Genomic DNA, 27,920 nt, shown 5'->3' on the forward strand with positions numbered 1-27,920 from the left:
ATTATGGCCTCTCCATTTTTGGAGGTACTTAAAACCTAATTGGACATGGCCCTAAGAAGCCTAGTTTAGCTGACCCTGATCAGAGCAAAGGCCTTGGAATAGATGATCTCCAGAGATGCTTTGAACCTCAGTGACTCCGTGGTTCTGTGAATTGTAACAAAATAACCCTCTCTGAGTGAGCACGATGTACATTTCCCTAGAAACTTGCTGTCTCACCAAATGTCAGCTGCTCTCTTCAGAGAACTGAATTTTGGAAATGTTACACCCCAAAATTTAAATCTTTCTCATTTTCTGCTTATATAACCTTGCCTTTTTCTCTCTGATAATCACTTCCAGAGCCTCTTTAGACGTTGAATAGACTAATTTGTATTTTCCTTTCTTTTTATGCTTTTCTGAAAGCTTAATTTCTCAGTAGTGTTTCTCTCCTGCACATTATACTGTTTGAGAATTTTCACTTCCATCCCATATCAGCTTGGAGTGATTGACAGGACCAGACTGATGGTATTGTTGAAAAATGAGTTACTATAATCAGAGAAATAATTCTGTTCTCACTTGCTACCCACTTCAAAATGATGAATTATAGGAGATATGATTGCATAAAATAAAGATCCCATCCCTCAAGTAAGTCACTTGGACTTGGAGCTCCTCTTGCATCTGTTGTTTTATCCACAAATCTCCTCACTTGATATGGCTACTCATAGGCAACACATATTTAAAGATATTTTTAAGAACCTAGGAATACAGCTTTACAAAAAGTTTCCTCCATGTATTTGCATGTACAGTCATTGCAATTCCTTAAAATAAAATAGTCCATCAGGTTTTTAATCCACATTATAGGCTTATAACTAGCATTTTTGCACATAGGTTTTAAGACTTTCTCTTCCTTTTCCTCTTTCTCTTTTTTCCCCTTCTTTTCTTTTTAATAAAAATGACTCCAACATAACAAAGTTCGACTTAATTAGTATTATAAATGAGTAATGGCTCAGGACAGCAGGGAAAGGTGAACAGTCTATTTTGTCTAGATTTTAGAAAAGCAGCTTAACAATCTAGAGAGTTCAAAGGCATCTGAAAGTGACATAAAGAGGCAGCTCTCAAAGGCTGATGCTATTCAGAAAACTGGCATTTCTCACCTACCCCGGCTCTAAAAAGCTTAGAGATACTGCACTGTAAGCACTGAGAGAAGTTGCTTACAGCGCAAATACTCACCCTTACATAAATTGGGTTTCTATGGCAGCTGTCAACAAAGCAGTTGTTTTCTTGTCAACAATGGACTCATTATAGCTCATTATGGCTGCCTTTATTACTCTGTTTTAAATTAATGAACTAATTCTAAAAGAGGTGTCTTCCCTTTACTGAGATGTTGAGCAGCTGCTCTTGCCTAAGGGCTGTCGAGTACAGAATTCCTTCATATTCCTGTACCTGGAAATTTTCAAGAAAACCATGTGAGGTATACATCCAATTTCCATTGAAAGTAATTACATTCTTAATTTTCTTCTAACCCCCTTGGAAATTAAAGTGATAACCCTTGCAGCATACAAAATCTTGGATTTCATGGATTATAAAAAGATTACAGGTGTTCTTGCCATTAGCTGAACAGTCAATAGTGTTAAGACATTTGGAGCAAACAGTGGAATTTCCCTAACATTCCCAGCAAGCTGTCTGCTACTGAAATGGCTGATACAGAAGGAAAAAGTATGTTGCATAAGGTTGCTGAGTTCTGAGCTTCAGACCCAAGCATACTGTCTAATTCTGCTTCAATTGGTTGCTTGCTTGCCACCTGAAACTTTCACTGCCATTGATGATGTGAAAGGGTTAAATCACAGATGAATTTTGATAATCTCCATCAAGGAGAATGCTCTTCAACCTTCAGAAAGGGCAACGTGATCTAAGGCTTGTTTCAACACAGGAGTTATAAATGAGTTCTATACAAGTTTGTTGTTGAGACAAGCTCTGGGAAATGTGTTTTGTCATATTGTAAGGTTTAGCTGTACAAATGGAGCTTACTTTGAAAAGTGCTAATTTCCATTCATTTTGTGTCTTTTTATGAAGGATGTACTTATCTGTGAGGCATGTTTATGTCTTCTGATCCTGCAGTAGCACAATTAAACAGCTCATGAGTTGAAGGATCTTATTTTTCTGTTTGTTTGGTCAAATTACCTTTTCCATTTTTCTTTTGTGTCCCAGTGTGATTGTGCAAATAGATATGATATATACTCAGAGTATATTAAAGATAATTATATTACAGTTGTTCTTACTTACTGCCCTAGGAATTGGTCCCATAAGGCCAGTGCAATGAGCTAGAGGAATATGTTCACAAACTATTTGTAAGTCTATCATAACACTCATGAATAAAGTTGTTTGATAGTGTTCATAGGACTGGTGAATACAAGAGGTCTGACTTCTATTGCTCACTCTTTCCACTGTGAATCCACAAAATGATGCTGATATTGGTTGAGCAGGAATGCGTAAGTTTTCTGTCCAGTGTGTGCTGAATAAGGAAAAGTTTTTATTCCTATGGGCAGATTGGTGATAGAGAGTATTTCTATATCCACAGCCTTTGAAAAGTCAATTGCCAGCAAGATTTAAATGTATCCCTTAGTGGAACCATTTTCTTAGTGAACCAGTTCAACAAAATGATAGAAAAGGAAAACAAAGTATTCTTCCACTAATTCTTTTTTTCTTTTTCTCTGTATAAGTAACCATTTGAAATATTTGGTGTGTGATTACTTTTGAAAATGGATATACTTCAAGAAAGATACAGATTTTGTTGTGGTTTCTCCATTTTCATAAAGATGTTAACAGAAGTTTTATAAAATTCTTCTTCAAACATATCAATACTTTACTAATATTTCATATTACTTTTGACTTTGATAATTCTTTTGCAGAAGATTTAGTCTCTGGAATAATGTTAATGCTATATATGCGTGGTAGGTTTTTGATTGTGAGAGCACCTGTTCTGGAAAATTCTGACTGCTAGACAAAAGCATGAAGCTTCCTTCCTTTCAGAAAATACAGATGACAGTAAAAATATAACTCTCTGTACTATAAAAAAATAACAGGAAGTTAGTAAAATAATTCACTAAAATTCAAATTCATATTTTAGATAGAGTAACTAGTATGTAGCTCAGTAGGGAAAATAGATAATAAAAAAAAAATGCACAGCCTGAACTTCCAGATGCTAATGTCAGCTGTAGCATTGGCTCTGCTTCTGATGTAACAAGTTAGGGCTGGAGAAATTGGCTCCAAAATGGTGATCATAAAGAGTAAGATCTATGCATAAACAAAGCAATAATACTGTAGCTCAAATGAGTACTTTTGAGGTCTAAAATTTGCTTAAAATAGTTGGAGGAAAGGTGTGTAGAAGTGTGATGTTCTCATTACTATTTAGCAGCATCGAGATATTTGGGCTGTTAGTCACTGGATCAATCCAGCTCACATTAAGAGTTACCAAAATTCATTACCGTCTACTGACTTTTCAGTGAAATAGTCTTTGTGTTATTCGTGAGTCTCAATCTTTGAAACATTGCAGCCATGCTTTTAAAACTTGAAACTGCAAGTCATTCTAGTTAAAAGGTCAGAGCTTTTTCTGACTTTATCATGCACAGATATTTGCTTGACAAGGCAGAATGAAATCATGTTATCCAAATAACATATTACAGACTGATTTTTTTTCCACCAACCTCTTTCTAGTGGAAAATTTTGTGTTTCAAGGCTGCAAAGTTCTGTCCTTTTGACTCCCTCTTCATTCTTTTGAAATGCAATTACTGTTCAGTGAAATGCTATTGCTCTATCCTATTTTTACAGCTGTTCCATGATGTACTGTACAAAGTTGTAGTTTAATAATGCTGCTAATTTTTCTTCCTGTATCAGTGTCTCAAAATTTTGTAATGAAGTGAAATGCAAGAATCAGAGCAATTTTGGGTGTTGTTTTGTTTTGTAAACACAGGACAATATCTGCAAAGACACATCATCAGGCCAACAACTTCAATATATTTGAAGGAATGGTCTGCCATGGAGTCCCAGTTGCGACAGTTTCAAGAGGCAAAGTAGTTTATGAAGGTGGAGCTTTCAATGTCACAGCAGGAGATGGAAAATATGTCTCCCGTCCACCATTCCCTCCATATGTCTACGAACGAATCAGGCAGCGGGAGCAGGTTAATTAAACTAATAAATCTCTGTAATGCTTTGTACAGCATGAGGATAACTAGCTCTTGGGAAGAGAAGTCTGGGGATTCAATAGTAATTTCCCTTACTAATCAAAATCTGCCAAGGTGAGAGAAAATGAAACTAAGGACTCAATTCTTATTGCTCTTTATCTTACAGAAAAATGTCATAGACTAGTTCCTGCTCTTAGGGTAGTCTGTACAGCTTGTAGACTTAGCCTGGGTGCTTGTTGAAATAGACATATCTCATTTCCAATAAAAGTGGACAAAGTTTTGCTCATGAGTAATCTAACTGCTACATTTTATCACCGAATTCACTGGAAAACAAACAGGCATAACATCATCTGCAGGAAGAAGTCTTAGACTGAGGAAGAAATCAGTAATTTTCTAACTCTTTCATGGATCAGATATTTGGGGCTAAACTCTGTAAAATATTGAAGACTTAGCTCTGTTCCAGCAAGAATCTGTTTTAAGATGAACATGTGCAAAAAGTGCACTGCTGGACCAAGTAAGACAACTCTCTTGTTTTTATGGGGGTTTTCTTGAGGATTTTTGGTGGTTTGGTTTTGTTTTTTTTTTTAAGAGAAATATTGCAAAATACATAAAGATTGAATTTTCAGTGCCTATTTTCCATGAAAGCATTCATGAAGAATGCTTTTGCATGCTTAGTGTAACTCAGTTGTGATCAGCACTTTCAAAAGCAGCCAAAGTATATTTTAAAATCACAACCTTAATCAGTGTGATTCACTGCAAGACCTAAAAGTTGAATCAGACTAGCATCCATGTGAGATATAGCCCATTGAAATGCTTCCAAGATAATTCTGTATATTTCTTCCTGTTGTTGTCTTGGTGGACTTAGAAAGGCATGTGAAAGTGACTGAGTGAGGCTTTCCTCCAAATCAGCCTTTCAGAGGGGTTGGTGGGCTGCCTGCACATAATGCAGTGGATAGGCAGGGAAGTCCCCTCCTGACACACAGTTTTTCCCTGGGGACTAAAAGAACAGGAAACAGATTAATGCATTTATTATTGCATTTTGGAGGTTTGGGTTTTCCAGACATTAAGGAACACTTTTTTTTTTTTTTTTTTTTTTTTTTTTTTTTGGTACTAGTACAAGTCAGGGTAAATTAGATAAACTACAGTTATTTTACTGTTAGCATCTAGCTGTGCTGTTTCTACTTTGCTTTTATTTTGAAACTGTATCCCTCATTTAAGTGTGTCCACAAATTTTATATATTCTATTCACCTTTTCAATGTGAATGAACATTAATGTTTCTAGGGGAAAGGAAGGGCAAAGAAAATACTCTCTGCCTCTAGGACTTTCAAGGCCTAGTAGAAAAGTGAGCCAGTAGTCCTAATCTTCCCTTTCCACTGAATATGTAACTGAATTGAAACAATTGCTCCAAAGGTCACTGCTCACCTACATTAGATTCATTCTGCATTTTTAATCCAGATAGATTCTCTTTGCAGTGTTCCTCTTAGAAATCATAGTTCTATGGATCTGTCTTAATTAGGATATATATAATGCACAAAGTTGTATGTGCCTGTGAGTCTATTTAATCCACTGGACACTGAAGATATTTGGTACTTTGTTAATGAGTTTCGTTGTGCAACGTTGATCCCTTTGGCTTTTAATGCAAAATATATACCAGGTAATGGTAATAAAAACTAGCTATTGAGAGCAGATTTATACTGCCATTGCAGCAGCAAAAAAATTGGGTCATTCTTTTTGGTGTAAGAGAACATTGCAGTTATTTAAGCCTCCGAGGGGAGAAGCATCAATAAAATGAGGTGTAACATGGTCAGTTGCTTTTTTAAAAAAAACATGGTTTAGAGTTGCTTTGTTACAGTGGTGAAGAGATTGAGCCAACCAGCTCCTGATGAAAGCTGAGAACTGTACAGTTTGATCCCAGTGTAAGGGATCTTTACAAGAGAGAGGTTTGATGAAACTGTTGGGATGCATAACATACAAAGTTGGGTTATCACAGGACTGCTATTTTCATTGTGTCCAATTAGAAATTACAAGAGGAAGACAAATAATAGTGAAGGATTTGTAACATATTTCTTGCAGGTCTGTCAGCCTGTTCCTGTTAAGAGAGCACCTTATACAGGCATAGTCTCAGAAACATGGGTCACACAGAACCAGTAGGCTCATTCCCCAGTTGTGGCTCTTGCAGGTAAGTGTCTCTTTTGACTGATGAAAACTTCTTTACTGTTTCTCTGAAACTTTAAGAAAATGAAAGTGTAGCAGGTCTTCCAGATTGTGACAAGCTTGTCTGAAATAAGCCCTCTCAGAAACTGAGTTATCTTGGTATCTTTAAATTTGATGAAAATGTGTGGCAGCCTAGGTGGGGAGGAACTCTTTCTGATTGGAGCCTCATTTAAAAAGCTCAATTGAGAGATGCAAATGGAGTTTAACTGCTAGACTAAGAGATGGATATGAAGGTCCATAGAAATCGTGAGTTCAGTTAGCACCAAGAATACACAGAGCATAATAGTTTGGCTTTCAAATTTACAGGGAAACAAACAAACAAACAAACAAAAACAGCTGGATGTAAAATATATATTCTTTAGTGTCCCTGTGTTACAGACAATAACTTTCCAGCAGTTGTGCTTTTTGGTTAAGCTGATAGATATGGTTTGCAAGAACCACAGCTGTCTTCATGCAATAGAGGTGCTGCAGTCAGTGCCAGCAGTTGTATAATAGATAATTGAGCTACTGTAAAGCTCAGTGCTGCTAACGGAATAACACCCGGCATCTCCCCTGTTCAGTGTCCAGGGTGCCTAGCTTGGTATTGACACTCCCTGACCTTTATATGCCATAGTGCTCAGTGGATCTTTCTATGAGTTGGTTTACTTGCTAAGACAGAAGAAAACAATTAGCTTCTTTTTTCTGGGTTAGTTTTCTGTTGGCTTTGTGAGTTGAACTGTCTCTCAGAAGAAACTAGCAAGGGAACCTAGCAGTGCAACATATGGGCAAGATAAGGCAGCTGGAGGGAAGAACTAGGCAACAACACCTCACTCTTAATTGTTTAACAAGCAAAAGAAATGCCCCAGGAAAAAATAGAACTAAGACCTTCAGCAATCCCAATTGAGACATGATGCTGCTGCATGCCAGCTGCAGCTGAAGTGTTGTCCACTGCAACAGGGCAGTTGATTAATACGGGCCAGGGGAACACTGAGTAGCAGTAAGCATGACAAAATCCAGGCTGAGTTTTGGGTGAAATCAGCTAGTTTGAGAAAGGATTTCCCAATATATGGATGTAAAGCCCCTCACATAAAATGGGTCAGTTCTCAGTGCTAGTTAGTATGAGGATAGGGACAAACCTGCAGTGGTAGAAGAATGAAGTTAGCTTTTCCACATTCCATTGTAGCATTCCTTTAAAACTACCTCACAGTGAAGGAGCAATAACATTCTGTCTAGCTCCTAGTACTCTTTCTCCATTACTACCTCTCTGAGTGACAAACTGCAAAGCAGAGAATTTCTTTTGAAAGATTATGTCATATTGTCTTCTTCTTCTCTGTAGATAAAAGCAAATGAAAATGACACTGCTGTCCCCACCAAAGAAGTGCATTTTGGTTCCAACAATCAATCTACAATCAACTTCTCAAGAGCCAATATGAAAGAACAGCAACCAATAAACATTATACTGCGCTTATTGCATGAAAGTTGTCATTGCAGTTTCCCTTTAAAAGGAAATTTGTTGTAAGAATTGGAAAATTCTTTTTAAAAAATGGAGTAATAACTACAATTATAATGTGGTAACAGTTCTGTAGGTTCTTAGAAGTAGGTAAGTTTGGGGATGATATTGCTTAATATTCATCTTTAGAAGGTATCAGCTAACCTATAAAGTAAAAGCAATGCAATGGCCTTTAAGCACATTTTCTACATTCTTGCTCTGTTAGATCACAGGAGATGAATCCTAATTCTCTAATTTCACGTGTTAGAAAGATCTCTCTTGTGCTTAGCAATGCAGAGAATTCTGATAGAGATGCTGAATTTGATTTTTTGTTTTTCCCTTCTGGAACAGGTTAGGACAGAAAAGTGCTGATTCAGAAGAGTTGCCACTATTTTAGAGCTGCTGCTACATGTCCAGATCCTTGTCTTTAAGGGAGTATATACATTTTGTCTCTGCACAGCCAAGCATTTTTTGGTTTGCTCAAGCATTTTGTTTGCTATGCCCTAGGCAAAGCTGTGCTAACCATAGTGGTGAATTCACCTACAATACTGTTTGGGGTTCTGGTGTTATGGAGAGACATAACCCACAACTTAAAGTCTTATGAAGTGGGAACACCAGAGCACAAACATAATGTATTGATTTCAAAAACATATTTTTTTACTGAAAAATGTGAGGTTTTTCCCAATGTAGCTAATACTTTGGATTGTGTAGAATAGAATTCCTGATTAAAAAAAAATCTCAATTGCTCTATTTATTTGATTTCCCATTTGAGAGGTAATTGTATTCTTAGAAGCATGATTCTGTTACTGCTACCATGTCTAGACAGATTTTACCTTGGAAACCTATGATGTTTTTTAAAGTTGCATTTTCACATATGATAGCCCTTCTTTTTAAGCAACTGTTTAGAAATGAAGCCAACACAAAAATGCCCATTCAGTGAGTTCATAGTTCTATGTGTAGAAATAGTATAACCTGCTTTTCTGTGCAACCCCTGGGCCAAACAGGCACAGAAAGACTTTCATATTATAAGACAGATACAGAAAGCATGTAATAATTACTGTTTTCATTTGTAGTGGAAAGCAGACTTATGGTTCCTGCTATATTCATAGGCATACAGTGATGTATGAGCTTGTACGAGAAACAAGCTCCTGCTAAGTCTGTAATTCTTATGTCTCTAAATAGCAGAGTAGAATTTTCTTTGTAAGATGATGGAGGGTAATAATGGGGATGTTCAGAAAGAGCTAGCACAGGCTTCCATTTCTCAGGTTGTCTTTGGGGCAGCAGGATAGCAAAAAGAGTCATCCAGCACTATTACAATGACTATTACAAGGGAGCGGAGTTCAGTGTTGACTTCTGTAATAGTCTGCATCTGAGTTTGTTGTCTAGTGTCCCTCTGCAATCAGCAGAGAGTTCTTCTCTGCAATCAGCAGAATGTTCTTCTGGAACATTATTCATCTCTGCATCAAGATCTAAACCAAGCTAGATGAACCTGTCCGCTGTTGTTCTTCAGGATGAGATGGGTAGTTTTCTTGCAATGCCAGTTTGTCTCCATTAACTACAAAGAGTGCAACTAACTATGATGCAGATGTCTACTCTGCAGCAGTCTTCTATGTAGCTTGTCTTAGCTTCTCAGACCTGGAACTCTCTGGTATGAAGAATGCCTGTCTTATGTTTTGTCTCATCAAGAGTGTGTGCCAATCATGAATCCATTCTTTTTAATTAATGTTTTGCTTTGTAGAAAAGCAGAAATTTGGGAAGAGTAGGGGAAAAGTCAGGGAGGGAAAAAAGACCTATTTTTACTTTCAACAATATCTTATATTTGTAGTCTTTCATCTGAGGCTTCAGGTTTTAGTAATTGTTAGATCCATGCAATTGCATGATACACCTGTGAGACAAGTAAAGGTAGTTAGAATAAATCTACGGTTGTGAAAACTATGGATGGTTAAACCTCTGAAATCACTCGAGTGATGGAAAATATATGTAGTTGCCTTATGTTTAACATCCAGTGCTGGGTTAAATGAGGTGCTGAGGGCCAAAGTGATTCAATTATGACAGAAATGAAACTGAGGAATAAAGACTGCCAGTCCTTTGGATACTGTGGACATGCCCAGTACTTTCAAATGTCTTTTGGGTTCTTGGGATACCTACTGAGATCAAAATCATACAAAAGACTGCAGATCATGAAAGCCCAAAGGAATCAAGTTAGTGATTTTTCTAAAAACAGATGTTTTCACGGTGTGATAACAGCAAGTAGTCTTATGAGTTCCATAAAAACCCATTTTGTAACCTGAGCTCTCCAAACCATGAAAGTGTATTATCTATGGAAAAAAAATACTATCTTTTTAGATTTCCTATAGATTTTTATTTAATTAGAAATGAAGAAGCTTCTCCCTGTACAATTAGCAGAGTTCCTAATCCTTATGTTGGTATTTACTGCCCTGTAGCATGGATTATTCTCCTCACAGGAAGTGTCCTTTGGATTTTGTTCTTAACACCTACTTTTTAATTCCAATGACTGTTTTAATTATCATGATGAAAAATTACCTACATATTGTGAACAGGGATTTACACCAAAGTATCAGTTGTGGTTTTAAGTCCATGAAAGCAACAAGTTATTGAGCCCGTCAGATTTGTAATATTTGTTTTGCCATGACACATGCTGGCCCTAGTACCTGAATCCTGCCTCTGTTTACAAGGTGCCAAGTAATAGCCCTTGAGAAACTGTGTGACATCAGAAGTATTTCAGCTGTGCTATTAAGGACTACTGCTAAAGTTGAGACTGTCAGGCTCCAAATCCCTTCAATCCTTGTTCCTTTTACACTTATGTGGGGCACACTGTAATAGTGGGATCTTCATAGGGGTATAATTTTGGAACTGTCCAGGTCCCTGTTCCATAACACCAGTAATGAGTAACACCAGAGCCAAATTCAGTAAAATGTTTATTGTAGTAGGCGTTTAGTTAATTTGGCATACACAGGGATTATAAAACACATTTATGTCAGCACAGGTCCTGAACTCGAGCACTGGAAGGAGCACTGAGAGGTCTCTCAGTCCTGCCTGATTCTGTAGACCCTGACAAGACTTCTGTATTTGTCCTACATCTTCATCCCAGCTATCACTTGCCTATTACATTCTCACGAAGTCGTTGCTGAGCTGTGCTATAATTGTTCTAAGACAAGAGATGCCCCACATTAGGTTGGAAAGCTGGTTTAAAGATAACCTTGGCAGCCCACACAGTTTCCTTGAGCCATTCACAGGATAGAAATGCAACGCCTTTCCCAGATGTTTGAATCCTACCTTATTTAGCTGCAATCCTCAGGCTTCTCCAGTACCAACTTGAAAAAACATTTGCTTTCTTTGATTTTTCCTTAAGTCAATTGGTCACTCAAGTAGCGTAGACTATCTGATTGCTTTGAGAAGTGCCATTGCTGCATTAAACCCTTTTTTCTCTGAAGCAGTATGTCTCAGTACAAAGGATCTGAGTATCTGTTTTGTCAAGGCTGAAACACAGAACAGGCTTTTCTTGCTTAGCACTTCTCTTTGCAATTCTGCTGGTTTCCCCTCTCTCTTCTATGGTAAGGTTGAAGACTCAAAGTGTTAAAGTAAGGAATAAAAACTCCATTAACCATGTTTTTATCAGTCTCCCCAGCAAGACAGAAATCTGGCATCTTTAGAACTTGATTCTGCCTGGTGACGTGAATTCTAGGTGCAGGAGCAGAGAAGGAATTTGGGAGTTCTGATCCTGGCATACCTAATATTGCTTTCATCCCCATAGAATCATAGAATACCATCATCTGCCAGAGAAATCCTCATAGCCAGTATGTGTTTATTGTCTTGGTTGTCTGTCTGCTATAATTTCACTGCCTGTGGTGCAAGCACCTACACCTGCAGTGCTTCTCTCTTCAGCCTGAACTACTAGGGGATCTCTGCAGAGTAGCAGTACTGGGGCATGTGGCTTTCCTGGGCCACTGGAGGGCAGGGCTGGTATTATGTATCAGGAATGAAATGAGAAGGAAGTTACTCTCATGCACAACAGCCCCCATGAAGCACGTTTGTGTATTTTGAAGTCTGTGCCCATAGAGTAGGCAATAACACCCCGTTTTCAGCCTTTATTTCAGCACCAGCAGAGAGTGATCCTTTGATCCTTACTTTGCACTTTTGCGGTGTAAAACAGAACTAGAGGAAAGGCTTTGCCTGTTCATTTCTTCTTTAATTGCCAGCATCTCTGGGCTATTTAAACTGTGATGAAAACACAGTGAGTCATCGTGACAGTATTGACAGAGCAGGGATCAGGGTGAAAGCAGTTGTAAACCCAGCATCCTCTGACTTTGCACACTCAACTGCCCACACGGAATGCTGTAGCAAAACACACAGAGAAAAAATAGAGTCTTAGTTTAGCTATCAAGCAAGCCAAGTTCAGGATTATGGGCTGGTGATAAGGAGAGTTCCATAAAGATGGTTGTTGAAAGGAAGCATCCTTGTTTGTATTGTGCTTCAGGAGGGTCAGGAGCACTGGCATGTCTCTCTGAATTATCTTCACAAGACAATCAGGTCAGACTTTCATTAATTTTACAAACCAGATTTGATCCATTTGGGGGATTTTTCACAGTAATAAATCAAACAGCTTCTGCACTGGTGAAGGGCATTTAAAAAAGGAAGTTGAGCTCCACTGTGAGCTGGGGGAAGGAAAGGGATGAATGAGTCAAAAGCCCAATCCAGACTTCTCCTCAGACTCTTGTTCTGAGTGCTGAGTACATTTCTGACAAGCCCTAGAGAAGCGGTTAGAGACAATGCGCAGGAATGTGAAAGATACTAAAAATTTCCATTAACTTAATAAATGAATAAATAAAATCCTTAATTCTAACTGTACCTGTAGTTCATTTGTGCTCAGCAGAAAAAAAATACATGCTTTTATATGTGGGGAAGAATGATCTCAGAGAAGAAGAAAACATACCAAAAGAGGAAAACACTTTGAATGACAAAGACAGGGGAAAAGAGCCAAAATAAAATGTAGGAAATGTGAGGAGAGGGTAGACAAGAAGAGGAACAGAAATAATTGTGGATGGATTACTGGGGTTTTATTGTAACTTGTAGAGGTTTTTTGGGGGGTTTGTTTTGATTTTTTTTAAAGAAAAAGAACAATGTAATCCTGTGGTTGAGGGTTATGGTAAACAGAGAGGCCAAAGGAATAGCTGAACAACGTGTGGAGGAGACAGCTGAAGATAAACAAGTCCCCAGACTTCCCCAGCTCACAGGACAGAAACAAATGAGAGAAAACAGAAACCAAGTAAGTTCTGCAGATAATGAGAGTTATATATGTGTAATGCCAGGGGAGAGGCAGACCTGTATGACTAAAGAGAACTGAAGGAATAGACCTCGTACTTGTAGATAATGGTAAGAACTGTTCTACCACTGAGATAAATTTCAGTGTCTTTGAGGTGCTGAAGGTGAATTTGTTTTAGAATTTAAAAATGTGCAGAATGTGACATTTTCCCTGGTAACCCAGGTTTAGGGATATGAGGAAGAGCAAACTTACCCCTTTGCCTGTCATTCAACTCACCTTCAGCACACGGGTATGCATGGGTATGGTCACAGAAACAAACAGTGCATTGGTCCACTCAAGTGCGTGACTCCAGTATAAGCATAATGGCAACAATATTTTCAGGTGCTGGTACAGCACATTCACAAATTAACACAAGCTTTTGTTGTGCATATATAATATTTTTTCTGTACTTGTGTGTGTAGAAGTCACCAAATTGGAATGGCTGAGACTGGCAGGCAGCTCTACAGATATCTGCTCCAGGCCCACTGCTCTGAGTTGCTCAGAGCCATGTCGAGTTGGGTTTTGAATATCTCCAAGGATGGAGACTCCATAACCTCTCTGGGCATCCTGTTCCAGTGTTTGACCACCCTCACAGTAAAAAAGGTGTTGTTATGTTTGAGTGATATACCAGTCAAGTCCTGGCCTTTATGTTTGGAAATGGCTTCCAGAGGGAAATTGCTCCATCACTTCCTGACAAACCTGTAGCTTCACAGATCCTTCTTCTTGCCCTTTTTGAAGATGGGAGTGATAGTCTTTCTCTTCTAGTCCTCAGTAACCTCTCCTGATGAGCACGACCTTTCAAAGATAATCAAAAGTTTACTCACAATGACACCAGCCAGCACCCTCCGCACCCAGGGTGTCTCCCATCATGTCCTATGAACTTAAGTATGTCCAGTGCTCCCTGACCATGCCATCCTTCATGAAGGATGTCTTCCTTGGTCTGGATTTTCCCTCTGGTCTGAGGGGCATAGTATGGCTAAAGATTGGTCTTACCTATAAAGATCAGGACAAAGAAGTACCTTTGTCACTGATAGCAAGGCCAAACATCTAGGTAAAATGTTTACCAGAGATGAACATTTCATACAGAATTACAGTTAGTTTCTCAAGGATTGCCTTTTATCACTGCCATAACTCTTGCCAGTTTGAGGGGCAAGCCAAGCAATGCTCAGTAAGCTGCCCTTTTGGTTAGTGGTGGGAGCCCCAGCATTCAGGTACAGCACTGCTCTGTAAAACATGCAAAGTCTCACCTACCTGTCGTGGTTTAAACCCAGTCAGGCAACTCGTTCACTCACTCCCCCCCTTCTTTCCCTCCCCCTACTCCTGGAGGGATGGAGAGGAGAATCAAAAAGAATGCAACTCCCACGGGTTGGAATAAAAACAGTTTAGTAACTAAGGTATAACACAAATCACCGCTGCTACTACCAATAATAATAATGATAAAGGAAATAACAAGGGAAGAGAATACATCACCTCACCACCAGCCAACTGATAACTTGCCCCACCCCACCAGACCAAGCACCCACCAATACCTCCTCCAACCCCGCAGTCTCCCAGCCCTTCCGGCTAACTCCCAGTTACCTCCTGGGCATGACGTGCTGTGGTATGGAATACCTCTTTGGTCAGTTTGGGTCAGGTGTCCTGTCTCTGCTTCCTCCCGGCTGCCCCTCCTCCCTGGCAGAGCATGAGGCTCACAAAGTCCTTGGCCAAACCAAAACATCATTGTTATCAGCTCTGTTCCCGAGCTGAAAGTCAAAACACTGCACCGCACCAGCTACCAAGGAGAAAAATAACTGCTACTGCTACCAAAGACTACTCTTTTTCATAATCAGTCATTCCCACTAGGCTTAATTTTCATATGTAAATGCAAAGTATAGACATGGCATTGTTCTAAGAGTGTACTCTGGAACTCAAAATCTTAACAGATTTAGGCATCTCTCCCAGCCATTCATCCCTGTCTGAGGCATTTTGATGAACCATTCCCATATGCTGCAAAGCTTTCACTTGCTTCTTGCAGAAAAACTGAGAGAAAAAGTATGCTAGGTTGCAACACACCATCAAACAAGAAAGTCAAGAAACTCCAAAGCAAATATCACCTCCTGATGCCAAGTGAAGTGAATAGCATTTTGTGGTAGTGCCATCAGCCAGAGCTGCCCACACCTCTCGTGTTGTAAGCAGTAGGAGATCAGGGCCTCTCAGCAGCCTGTCCTCTGGAACTGAAAGGAGCACAGCCAGCTCCGACCAGCAATGAACTTGTCCGAACTCATCCATAAATGCTCAACTATTGCTGACATTTAACTCTTCCCCTTACATCTGCAATGATAACAAGAGTGAATGAATATATATATCCCTTTGTCAATAGTACCTGGATAGCTAGTCTGGTCTGTGAAAGCAAATCTAAAGCAAGCTTCATTTTTCTTCTTTTTCAACAGGGTGCTGCTTGCTACTGGGCCTTGACAGTAGTACTTGGGATATAAATGAAATTCTGCTACTGTCCAGGGCTGACTCACTTTAGCAGACAGGATATAGTCAGGCCATCAGAGAACATTCAGCACAACTGTCAAAAATCCATAGCTTTAATGGAGCGCCTCATTTTCTAGAGACAAATTGTTGGCACGTTGGCAATCTGACCCCCCTGTGCCCATGGAAGAGTGATGCTTCCTTAAGGTCCTTTCCAACCCTAACTGTTCTGTGATTTTATGATTCATTTGGAAGATCAAAAAAAAAACAACTTTGTGTTTTTGTGTTTCAGGTGGAAAATAACTTCTGACACTTGCTAGTGGAAAGCTTTAAATAAGTCTTTATTCATTCGGATAACAGAGACATAGATCAATGACTGTCCTGGGACCATGCAGGCATTAGAGCAGAATTTGCTATTATGCAACTTGAAGAAGTTGGCTGTGGCTGAAAATCAAGAGTACACTACCTGTGGTGGATTTTTAGCTCTACATAATATCTCTGGTGGTGCCACATCAGTCAAGCCATCAGAAAAGCTATGTCTTTATTCTTTTAGCGTTTGTTCTTGTGTCATATGAAGGTCACAGCACCAACATTAAATAGCTGAAGTACTCAGTATTGGCTCAGTTTTGTTTCAGTGAAGTCAGTGGTGGCTTTATCAACATAATTAAGCCCATTTTTGCCACTTCTGCAAGCTCCTTTGGACTGCAAGATTCAAAGCATTGTTAATTTCTGCTTGCATATGCCTACACCTCAAAAACCAGCTTGTTTGCACCAACAGCACCTGATTCCTATGTATTCTAGCTCTTGTGAGCACTGTCACTTCTGTACATGCTTCATTGTCTCTCCTGTGATCATCAAAGATACAGGACAATTTGCACTAGCAATTGCAACTGCAACTAGTCTATGGATACGTGAAAGGGGGAGACTAAAACCAAGTGAGGAATTCCATGTGGGAGACTAGGATTAGAAACTTCTGAGAGATGCATAACCAAAAGTAAGTAGGGAAGCCAAAGTGTGAGGGAGAGTTCAGCTGAGCTGAAAGATTGACAGCGCAAATAGAGCATTCACCCTGCAGAAGAGACTGCTGCAGAGTCAGGAGCAGGTATATGGAGCTAGAGATGGTGAAGAACCAGGCTGAAGGGTTTGGGGCAGTTGAAGGTTGAAAAATAGAAAAGTCTAGAAAATTCTAAGCCGTATAGTTAGGTTCTTGGCCAGCCCAGAAGCCAATGAGCAACCTCTGATGCATCTTCTATCTTCAGTGTCTGGCAAACATGAAGATGACAAATAAGCTGTGCCATTCTGTGTGCAAAACACAGGTTCCTGTGGAGCTAGAGCATCTCTGCCTTAGCCAAAGATTCACTTGTCTCTTCTACACCCTGCTGTCCCTCGACATACTCCTTTCTTTCTTCCTCACTGATTCTCTTGCCTTCAGTATTGGAAACCAAAAGTTGACCTGAAAAGACATAAATATGATACTATGATCATAGTGTTACTGAGTTACAGATCACCCAAGCACTTACATCCTCTATAGTTAGTATAGCTACCACCCTGACAGTGGGAGATTATTTTTTCCCTTGGAGTCGATGGCTCACCATTTTAGCAAACGTGTTCTTCCCAGTTTTCTCTTGTAGCTTTGCTCTTTTCTTCAGTAATTTTGCATGCAAGTAATGTATCCGTTTCATCTCTGTGTCAGGATAAAATGAAGTCAACACGAGTATTTTAAGTTGGGTCAGGAAGCCAGAGAATAACCCAAAAATGATTAAGAAGAAGGTGATGACTCCAAGCTGGATCCATGTTGTGGAGAGTGCAAGCTCTGGCTGAGGGAGGCAGTCATGCTTAAACAAAGAGATCTTGAAAGGATCAGTCTTTGCAATATGCTCCCTCATATCAAAGATAAAGCTGTTCTCATTCCTCTGCACAAGAAAAAGGGAGAGTTTATTATAGTACTGATTCCTTCCTTTCTTAATATTTCTCCCATTGGGCATTCAGGTTTACAAGGACCATAAATCATCTAGTCAATCCAGTGTCAATATATTTTCTATGCTCATAACAATGCATTTATTGGTTATTTCTAATTATTTCAGACTGCATTTACACCATTTCTCTTGGGACACTGTCCCACAGTTTGGAACTTACCTTCTCAGTGTCTCTGATAGGTAAGTATTTAACTAATCTGGCTATCATGGTTTAATATATTCCCAATAATCTGCTCAGATCCTCTTTTGAGGGTCCTTTCCTCAGAGTAAAACAGCAGAGCAGTGTGTATGACAGAATTTGATCAGCAGCTTGATTTTCAGCTAATTTTGTTAGTAGTTCACTTTTGTCTGAAGTGCTGCCATTCTTCAAGGGCGCTGTGTACTACACCTCCCTTCCCCTTCATGGTTCAGTCCCCACCAGATGAACATCCTGTGACACACAGGGACCACCAGTCTGCCATACACTGTCTAAGATGAACCTGTAGCGGCTCAGCAGCATGTCATAGAAAATGTGGTCTGGCTGAAGATGCCATCTCAAAGCTTCAATATGTCACATATGGAAAAATGATAATGGGAATGTCTCTGCCAAAGGTTGTATGTCCTCTTTTGTTTCCTTGTAATTTCAAGCAATGCACTTATTGCAGTGCTCACTTTAATTATCTTACTCTGTGTAATTGCTTTTGGCTAGATGAATGTTTGGGGAATGGGAATAAGAGGAAATGAATTGTCATTATTATGAGCTCTAAGAGGAAGTAATAGAAAAGTGGAATAAAAAAAATTGATAGAAGAATATATCGTATAGTACTAAAAATCATGCATCCCTTTGAAATCTTATTATCTTGAAAGTATCGAATGGTTATATGCTTTTGAGAACTGTTTTAAGCCTGATCATGCAAGCTGTCAAACTGGGCAGCTTTCTGGTGCATTTCACGGCATCACATGGGTCCTACACTCCAGTGGTGAAATCTCCAGCTTTAGAAGCATTCAGACTAGACCCTGCGCAATCTGATCCACCTCTGAAGTTGACCTTGTTTTTAGCATGAGCTTGGTGTAGATGGCCTCCACGGTTCTCCATGCTGCTACTGCTCCTGCTAGAAGAACCTTGTAATTTCAGCAGTGTGTTATTTCATGTGTATGTATCCAAGCTTATTTAAATGATGAGCTCCTCATACTACTGAGCTATAAAAAGGTAGACATCTCTTACATCAGTGTCATAGTGACATTTGACTATAAAAGTGGCAATTCACACATGTCAGCATTGTGAGTTTCCAGTTTTAAGCTTCTGGTCTTCTCCAGAAGAGTGTAAATAGAGTAATGAAAGTCCTTCTTCCTATATTTACCATTCTCTAGAAATATAATGACACTTCGGAAAGTGCAGAGAACTGTTTCCATCCAGCACGCATATGTGTAAAGGTAGTGGTCCTTTTTGAAACAAACAAATGATAATGCTAGGAAAGAATTGATGGTTGTGCGTCTGCTCAAGCAGATGCTGAAGATGAAGAGAACTTTTTCAACTTTAAGCTAAGAAATATACTAGGATAATAATAAAAAATAATAAACTAAGAAAGTACTGATAAGTACTTACTCGCTGAAAGAGGCTGAGCTGAATCTCTGTATCTGGTATTTCTTGGAGGTGTTTACTCACAGAAACAATTAACCAATAAAACAAATAATCTACTGCAGCAAACAGAAGCCAGATGCAAAGATGAATAACTACAGGAAAGAAAAAGTGCTGCATGTTTTTTCTGTCCTTCCTTGTGAGGCAGAAAGATGGGATTATTACATAATCTCTTCTTTCTTTTTTGTTAAGTGGCAGAAGACAGGGTCTTTGCTGTTGCTTTTGGCGCTCATCAAATATAATGAACTCTTTTGTGATGTAAGTATTCTTATATTTGGCACTGTGAGAGCCCACAAATTTTTTGATAAAGAGGCTGGTTCCAAAAGAAGCTAGAAAAATCCCCACTATAGGCAGTATTTTCTGGCCTATATAGGGCAGTATAGTCAGCATAAAAGATACCTCGTTAGCAACTCTCTCGATTTCTTGCTTTGTGTCATTTAGCTCTTGTTTTAATGCATCATCTGAAATTGAATAAGATGTTGTGAATTCATGCCTTAGAAACACTATATGTTTAAATAGATCAGAGGAAAGCTTGGTCATCTCATAAATCCATTTTACTGCCTCAACATAATATTTTATCAAGGTAAATTGTTCATACTCTAAATGACAGGTTATACTGTCTGCCAGAACCTTTAGGTTGTGAAATATATTTTGGATGTTGCCAGCCACCATGACACCTGTGCCAGCCGTAATAAGTGCATTCCTACCATTTCGCAGTCCGCAAGAAAGAAGGAACAGGACACTAAAGCAGCGCAGGTGCTTGAAACACGAGAGCACGATAGAAAGCAAAATCCAGATGAATCCAGCTATCAGTAAGGGACCCAAAGGACTGTGTGCCAGGGAAAAGCGCATGCCAAGGAACAATAGAAAGCTTGAGACAAAGCCAACTGCAGAGCAAACTGCAAAAAGCTGAATCAGGTACTTCCAGCCAGGTTTCCTTTCGGATATAAAAATTCCCCATGCTTTCTGGGCTATTGAGACAAATGTTTGCATTTTCTTCTGATGCTGACATTGTGAGGGCTCAAACTAAAAGGAAAGAAAAACAAAAATACTGTTAGTTACAGGATCACGCTTCTGACAGTGATGTGCTTTTAGCAGTACTTCACATTGCAAAAGGTCTGACTCACACTGTGGCTGACCCGCCTGTGTGAGACCCAAATCCTTGTCCCTAGTATCACATATATAAACATGGAAGAGATGGCTATAAAAGGCATTCTAGCTTCTTTTTTTTTCAAGTATTTTTGCCTTTTTTCTTTCTGTAAACTTTGATTTCTCCTTTGCTATATAGACACAGTGGTTCCTATGTACATATATTTGTGTGTATATGCACAAGAGGGACACAAGCCTCTGGTAGCATCCAGTGCTTCCATGCAGGTGCTAGCTTTGCCTTACATGGGCACTGAGAAGGGGAAGAGGGGAGCATGAGTACTTCCCATTAGTACCCTGATGCAGGGGAGCACAGTTTGACAGACAGGGAGCAGCCAGAGTAGCTGCCAGGAAGGGAGGAACGGGCGGACAGCCTGTGCACACTTCCCAGGGATGGAGGAATGAAGATCTTTTTCAGCTGGAGGTGGGTCAGTACAGAGGGAAGGAAGTATGTTTCAAAGCCATCAGTCCTTCTTTGTGTCTCTCCTGGGATAACGCAGCTACAAATTGGTTCATATACACTTTCAACCCTGATTGCTTGTACTTGCCACAATCTCTCTTGCCTACCACCGTGTCCGTTCTACAAGTTACAAGGTATTTCTGTGAGATTCAATTCAGTTTGATGGGAGACAGCCCAGCTCTCGCTATCTTTCCTTCTTCTTTTACAACATAATATAGCGCAATTTGTCCAAAGATGCAAGATCAATATATATGCATATTACCCTCAGAGCAAATGAAATGCTAATTAAATAAAATAAACTGTTGCAATTTTTTCTTACATAGGGAACAGTTTTCTTCACAAATACATCCTGAAGATACTACTTTGTCTTTTGTTTAGCTTAAACACAGCAGGTAGTCAGGAACTAAACTATTATTTTGTATACTGGCATTTGACATTGTGAATTCTGCTAGCATTCATTGTACCACTTTCTCCTTCCTGTCACTGTAATTAGTTAATAGTTATGTCATTATTGGCTTTGCATGCAACAGAAGCTGAGGGTGATTGAAGCAGGCTTCTGACCCCAGCTGGGACCTTCTTGGACTGCTGTGCTTGCTGTGCTGTTTTTCCTTGGCCTCATTTGAGTCTGATCCTTTCTAGTGCTGAGGACTATTCTGAAAGATGCTGAGTTTTTTGGTGCTTAACTGCTTCAGTAGGGATTAATGGAGGTCAGCAGCTCTCAGGGTAGGCTCCATCTTTAGCACTATAACTCTGCTTGGGCAGGCTGAAGAAATTGCCTTCCTTCAGGGCCTCAGTGAATTCAGCTGTAAACTGAGTATAACATCAATTAGAAGCTCTTTCACAGAGCAAAATTAGCTAATTAATGTCCCCAAAGTGTGTAGAAGTCACCATGTGTTTGGCAAAGCAGTGCAAGTGAAATGGGAAGCAGAGGTAGCACACAAGCCACCAGGCTCCAGCTTTGCCATGAGACTTGCTCTCTGCTTTCATGGATGGTGCTTTGCCCTCTTCCTACCAAGTTAGATATTAACGAGGCATTTTTAGGAAGCTTAGTTAAAAAGGAGATGTTCATACTCCTGGAGTCAAGTCGAACTAGACCTAACAGCCAGCAAACCCTGGCAGTGAATCCTAAACTTGCTAGATCAAACAGTACATGCCTTTTGTCTTATTTGTAGATCTAAGAAAAATTGCCCTGTACAGTAAATAGATTTGAAGTTCTGTTCTTCATTTAAGAAGCCATAAAAAAAGAAAATGCAAAAAAAGCTACCATTACTGTAATATTATGCAAACCCATTCATCTGAGAAAATAGCACATTTTGAGTTTTCTTTTACCGCACTCATTTTACAGCTATTCTTAAGCAGAGTTTCTACATGGTTTTGTGTGTTTGTATGTATATACCACCCTGATATTTGTTGGAAGGACGGTACGGCCCGGCACAAGCAATCCAGGAGGTTCCTCGATTGTGTAGAAGACAACTTCCTTCTGCAAGTAATAGAGGAGCCGATAAGGAGAGGTGCCATGCTTGACCTCGTGCTCACCAAGAGGGAAGGGCTGGTTGGAAATGCAACGCTCCAGGGCAGCCTTGGTTGCAACGATCACGAGATGGTCGTGACTGTCAGAACAGTGAGAAGAGCGTGCAGCAAGCTCACTGCCCTGGACTTCAAAAGAGCAGACTTTGGCCTCTTCAGGAACCTGCTTAGGAAGGTTCCATGGGATACAGCCCTAGAGAGCAGGGGGGCCCAAGAGTCTTGGTTTATATTCAAGGGTCACCTGCTACAAGCTCAGGAGTGCTGCATCCCAACTAAAAGGAAGTGCAGCAGGAGGGCCAGGAGACCTCCTTGGATGGATAAGGAGCTGCTGAGGAAAATTCAAAGGAAAAAAGAGGCTTATAAAAGGTGGAAGCAAGGACAAGTGGCCTGGGAAAAGTACAGGGATGTTGTCTGGGAAGGTAGGGACCAGGTTAGGAAAGCTGAGGCCCAGTTAGAATTAAACTTGGCTAGGGATGTTAAGGATAACAGGAAGGGATTCTATAGTTACATTGCAAATATGAGACAGACTAGGGACAAGGTGGGCCCTCCCCTGAAGAAGAGAACTGGCTACCATGGATTTGGAGAAGGCTGAGGTTCTGAATGACTTCTTTGCCTCAGTCTTCACTGCCAAAGGCTCTGACCACACCACCCAAGTCTTGGAAGGCAGCTGCAGGGACTGTGAGAATGAAGACCTTGGGCCCACTGTAGGAGAGGATCTGGTTCGAGACCATCTTAAAAACCTGAACACACACAAATCCATGGAACCTGATGAAATCCATCCATGGGTCCTGAAGGAGCTGGCAAATGAAGCTGCTAAGCCACTGTCCATCCTATTTGAAAAATCATGGCAGTTAGATGAAGTTCCCAAAGACTGGAAAAAGGGAAATATAACCCCCATTTTCAAGAAGGGGAAAATGGATGACCCAGGGAACTACAGACCAGTCAGTCTCACCTCTGTGCCTGGCAAAATCTTGGAGCAGATTCTCCTGGATGGCATGCTAAGGCACATGAAAATCAACAAGGTGCTTGGTGACAGCCAGCATGGCTTCACTAAGGGGAAATCCTGCCTGACCAATTTGGTGGCCTTCTATGATGGGGCTACGGAACGGATGGACAGGGGTAGAGCTGTTGGTGTCATCTACCTGGACTTGTGCAAAGCGTTCGACACTGTCCCACGTGACATCCTTGTCTCTGAATTGGAAAGACATCAATTTGATGGATGGACCACTCGGTGGATAAAGAACTGGCTGGATGGCTGCACACCAAGAGTTGTGGTCAATGGCTCAATGTCCGGCTGGAGACCAGTAACGAGTGGTGTCCCTCAGGGATCGGTGTTGGGACCGGTCTTGTTCAACATCTTTGTCGCTGACATGGACAGTGGGATTGAGTGCACCCTCAGCAAGTTTGCCGATGACACCAAGCTGTGTGGTTCGGTTGATACCCTGGAGGGAAGGAATGCCAGGGGAAATTTAGATTGGATATAAGGCAGAAGTTCTTTGCTGTGAGAGTGGTGAGGCACTGGAATGGGTTGCCCAGGCAGGTTGTGAATGCTCCATCCCTGGTGGTGTTCAAGGCCAGGCTGGACAAAGCCTTGGGTGACATGGTTTAGTGTGAGGTGTCCCTCCCCATAGCAGGGGGGTTGGAGCTAGCTGATCTTAAGGTCCTTTCGAACCCTAACTATCCTATGATTCTATGATTCTCTGTGTGGTTATGGTGTCTTCCTGTTAATGTTTATAAGCATTCAGTAAATGGCTGCAATATGTGATGAGGAGTTTGGCATGACTGTATCTAAGAACTGGAAAAAGAGTCAAGAACAAAGTCCTAGAATTAACAAAAGCCATGCTTGTGGACCAGGAGGCTGGAGACTTGCAAAATATAGACAGAACTTGAAAATAATCAGGGAGTCTCTTTTACTGGGCAGATTCAATACTGTCACATTTGATTACTGCAACACTCAACATATATATCACAGGTTTGCCCCTAACCTACATGAACCTAAAATTCTAAGGCAGAAAAGACATCATAAAAGTCCACTGGGTTTTGGATCCTGTGGCATGGGTGCTCATGTGGCATGGGTGTTGGGAAAGGGAGCGTTCCCATCCCCTAGGGAGCTCATCTCAGAGCTCAGCCACTGCTGGGGTCAGCATCAGACTCACAGCATGTATCTCTGTAGCTTGTCTGACACCTCCATTTCCTGTCATAAGACATCAGCAGCAGTCGTAGATACTTAGCATAGGAGAACTACGCAAAGGATGAAAACTGTAACCCTAAAATATGTGGAGGTTGAAAATTCTTCTATCAGCAGGCACTTAAACAGCTGTGAATGCTTGGGAAGAGAAAATAACACTCTGGCTCAGAGGTAGAAATAAATCTTTGGCCCGAATAAAAAGGCTAATTCAATGCTTAAAGAAATAGTAAACCTTGAGCGCTTTCTGGAATGACTCCTGTTGAAAACATAAATCACAGAAGCTCTCCTGAAGCTGTTAGGTGCAGGTATGAATTTTAACAGGAGGCTGAATAAAGAACAAGAATAAAACCTTCATTTCTGTTGCAGTCTGAAGCAAAGTATTTTTTCTTCTGTCCTGTAGCATTAAGTAATGTGGGGGCTGCTACCGTTATTTATGTAGCATAAGGAAAGAATTATTCTTGGAAAGCAGTTTCTTGCTCTTAAGTGCAAATTTCTTTCCACCAGAGTTTCTTGTGATGTATGCCACAGAGGGGAGCTGGAAACTCTTGCGCTTTCAGCTCTGCCTTTGAACCTGATTTTTCTGTAGAGTCTAAAGAGAACCTTTCTGTGCCTTATTTTCTCTCTCTAGGAAATACTTACTCATATCTGGAAATTTGATATTCATCTACCATATGTCATGCTGGCAGAAGTAATTAGAAGAACAAACTCTGAAAAGGAGCCTCTCCAGCAAGGAGTTTGGGCCATACTTCCTTAAGGCTTGTGATGTACTGAAATTAATGTAATAAAATAAAGTCTAAGAGAGACATTAGGTTAAATGGGAAACTTATATTCTATTGATGCTAAAGCTTCAGCTACACAGTGATCTTTGCCTCATAAATGCTGGAATTAAGGAAGAGAAAGCACACAATAAGAACACAAAACGAAGTGTTTCCTTTTTTGGCTGTTTCAGCAGCCTTCTCTCCTAGCCTGAATCAGTTACATTGAAATGTAAGAGAATGACTTCCCTTTTTTGGATACCATAAGAAAAAAAAACACTGAATTATGGTTTAGTAAGAAGAAAAATACAGGAGGGAGTCTCACATTATTTCCTTTGGTCAATGCAGGGCGTTCAGCAAAGAAATAAAAGCTCAATCAAAAATCCAGCAATGTTATTTGAACTATCCCCAGGGTTTCGTTGAGACTCCTCTCATTTCTTATGTTCACATTGTTTGCTTTTAACTGCAGGGAGAAGGAGAGTAAGTGGCACTAAACACAACAAACGCAGGCAAGGACTGAAATATCTAATCAAATATGTGCACATAGAAGCTTGAAATGCTCAACAACATAGCAATGCAAATAAAACAGCAATTTATACACATGCAAACCAAACAAAAATAACAACTGCTCAACATCTCTTTTTCTTCATGTATTTGAAATACATGGCACAGGAAAACTCTGAACACTGCAAGATATTATGAAGTCTTTAGGATGCCACAAATTGTTTAAATGTCATCTAATATCAATAGCATTGGGTGTTGGACTAGATGATCTTTAAATGTCCCTTTGAACTCAAACCATTCTGTGATTCTGTTGTTCTGTGATTCTGTTGTGTCCACATCTGAGCTATCTGTCTTTCTGTCAGGGAGGAGAAAAGGGATATTACCCAGAGCCCTACTTCAGACCTGGTTTAGAAGTCCACCTTTACATGAGATGGATTGCATTTTATGACAGCTTTTTCTCTATCTTGACTATCAAAACAGTCTGAATTACTCAGAGTTATCCAAAGCCAGGTGAGATGAACATCTCCCTACGTTTCTGTATTGCAAGCACAGATATTTGACAGAGCTGAACACTCTGAACAGGACACAGAAAATGTGTTGTGGGAAACCATAGAAAATGGACATATAACACTGTGGGCCATGTTACTTTTGGAAGTTCTGGTACAGCAAACCCACAGACAGATTCTTCCTTTAAAGTGCAGGCAGGAATGGAAGCACAGTTTGGGAAGCCCAAACGGTAGTTTGCTGATTGACAAAAACAACTCTACAAAACACAAAAAAATCCAGTATGAGGGATGGAAGGAAAGATGAGAGGTTACTAGTCAGCCTTCTCCAACATATAGTATCACCAGACATAGTTTTGGGGCAGCTTAGGACTAAGTTGTTTCACAGACCTTCCAATCAGTAAGATGCAATTAACTTAACAATTAACTCAAAGCAAGTTGTTCTACCTTAGAACAGCTAACACAGTCCATGACTACTATCTGCAGTTCCTTTATAATAACCATAAGCATTACTTACAGACCCTCCTGTAAAGTGCAAGAAGGATCTTCACAGTGTGTGTGCTTCTTGATTTTGGTGAGGAACCAAGATGAGTACTGGTAAAAATTTTCATATGACTTTCCCATCCCCTCCCTCAATGAGTCAGGCACACTACAATTTTGAAATTATCCTGGTTTTGACAAAGATTCATGGGGAAGTAACTTATGCACACGACAAAAATAGTATATAATTTGCAAATGCCACTTTCCACCTTTTTTTCTGCCAGAGTAATAGATATCAGCAAATGAGTTCTGGGCTGGAATTTCAAAGACTTAATTTTACATTGAGTAATGCCTTACCTCTAGAACACCTAAGCTATTTGGGTGCTTCCTGTTGAAACAAGCAGCAATTCAGTGCCTAAGTAAGTCTGAACCTTGAATCTTTTTTACCCTACAAATGTTTCTAATGAGATCTATTCAGATATTTCTGTAAGAGCCTGTTAGAATATGGTCCTTGGAATTGTACCCTCATTAAATGTCCAATGAACACATTCAAATTATATATAAGACCTTGGTTAATAAAGATAATTCATATATAGGAGGGTAGAACTGCCATACAGAAGAATTTTGATAGGCTGGAGAAAAGGATTGAGAAGAATCTCATGAAGTTCACCAGAGGAGAATGGAAAGTCCTGCCCATGGGGAGGAATAACTCCAGGCACCAGTACAGGCTGGAGCTGACTGGATGGGAAGTGCATTGCCGAAGAAGCTTTGTGTCTTTGAAGAAAACTATGTGAACACAGTCCAGCAATGTGCCCTCACAGCAAAGAAGGCTGACAGCATATTGAGATTATTAGCAAGAATTTTGCCCGCAAGTCAGCAGAAGTCATTCTTCTCCTTGACTCAGCACTGGTGAGGCCATATAGGATCATAGAATCATAGAATCATAGAATCATAGAATGGTTAGGGTTGGAAAGGACCTTAAGATCATCTAGTTCCAACCCCCCTGCCATGGGCACGGACACCTCACGCTAAATCATATCACCCAAGGCCTCATCTAACCTAATCTTGAACACTGCCAGGGATGGAGCATTCACAACCTCCCTGGACAACCCACTCCAGTGTCTCACCACCCTAACAGGAAAG

General features: G+C 40.1%; 2 protein-coding genes across 3 annotated transcripts in view; one reads left to right on the top strand and one right to left on the bottom strand.

Moving 5' to 3' along the window:
* The window catches only part of DPYS (dihydropyrimidinase), a 32,582-nt gene extending 24,753 nt beyond the window's left edge, over positions 1 to 7,829 (top strand). Inside the window, exons 9-11 of one of the 2 annotated variants that reach the window (XM_061447956.1) lie at positions 3,947 to 4,154; positions 6,232 to 6,337; positions 7,688 to 7,829. In XM_061447956.1, the coding sequence (XP_061303940.1) occupies positions 3,947 to 4,154; positions 6,232 to 6,309 (286 nt within the window). In that variant the 3' untranslated portion in view covers positions 6,310 to 6,337; positions 7,688 to 7,829. The remainder of the gene's footprint in view (positions 1 to 3,946; positions 4,155 to 6,231; positions 6,338 to 7,687) is intronic. The other variant, XR_009742448.1, reaches the window with a different exon arrangement.
* An 8,124-nt stretch (positions 7,830 to 15,953) lies between these two features.
* Positions 15,954 to 26,884, bottom strand: DCSTAMP (dendrocyte expressed seven transmembrane protein). Its single transcript, XM_061447892.1, has 4 exons — positions 26,815 to 26,884; positions 19,182 to 20,240; positions 17,213 to 17,533; positions 15,954 to 17,073 (listed from the first exon to the last, which is right to left on the bottom strand). Exons 2-4 carry the CDS (start codon positions 20,205 to 20,207, stop codon positions 16,990 to 16,992), a joined length of 1,431 nt encoding a protein of 476 aa, XP_061303876.1. The 5' UTR covers positions 20,208 to 20,240; positions 26,815 to 26,884; the 3' UTR covers positions 15,954 to 16,989.
* Positions 26,885 to 27,920: the final 1,036 nt, after the last annotated feature.

The sequence above is a fragment of the Pezoporus flaviventris genome, unplaced genomic scaffold (assembly GCF_033815535.1).
Source record: "Pezoporus flaviventris isolate CSIRO_AGI_PZ_B2104156 unplaced genomic scaffold, CSIRO_AGI_Pfla_v1 ptg000007l, whole genome shotgun sequence".
NCBI lineage: Eukaryota > Metazoa > Chordata > Aves > Psittaciformes > Psittacidae > Pezoporus > Pezoporus flaviventris.

Coding starts and splice junctions, on each gene's coding strand:
- DCSTAMP (XM_061447892.1), bottom strand. CDS start 20,207: ATGCAAACATTTGTCTCAATAGCCCAGAAAGCATGGGGAATTTTTATA. Junction 17,534..19,181: donor AGCTCAGCCTCTTTCAGCGA/GTAAGTACTTAT, acceptor TTTCTTGTGCAG/AGGAATGAGAACAGCTTTAT. Junction 17,074..17,212: donor AGAACACGTTTGCTAAAATG/GTGAGCCATCGA, acceptor ATGTCTTTTCAG/GTCAACTTTTGGTTTCCAAT.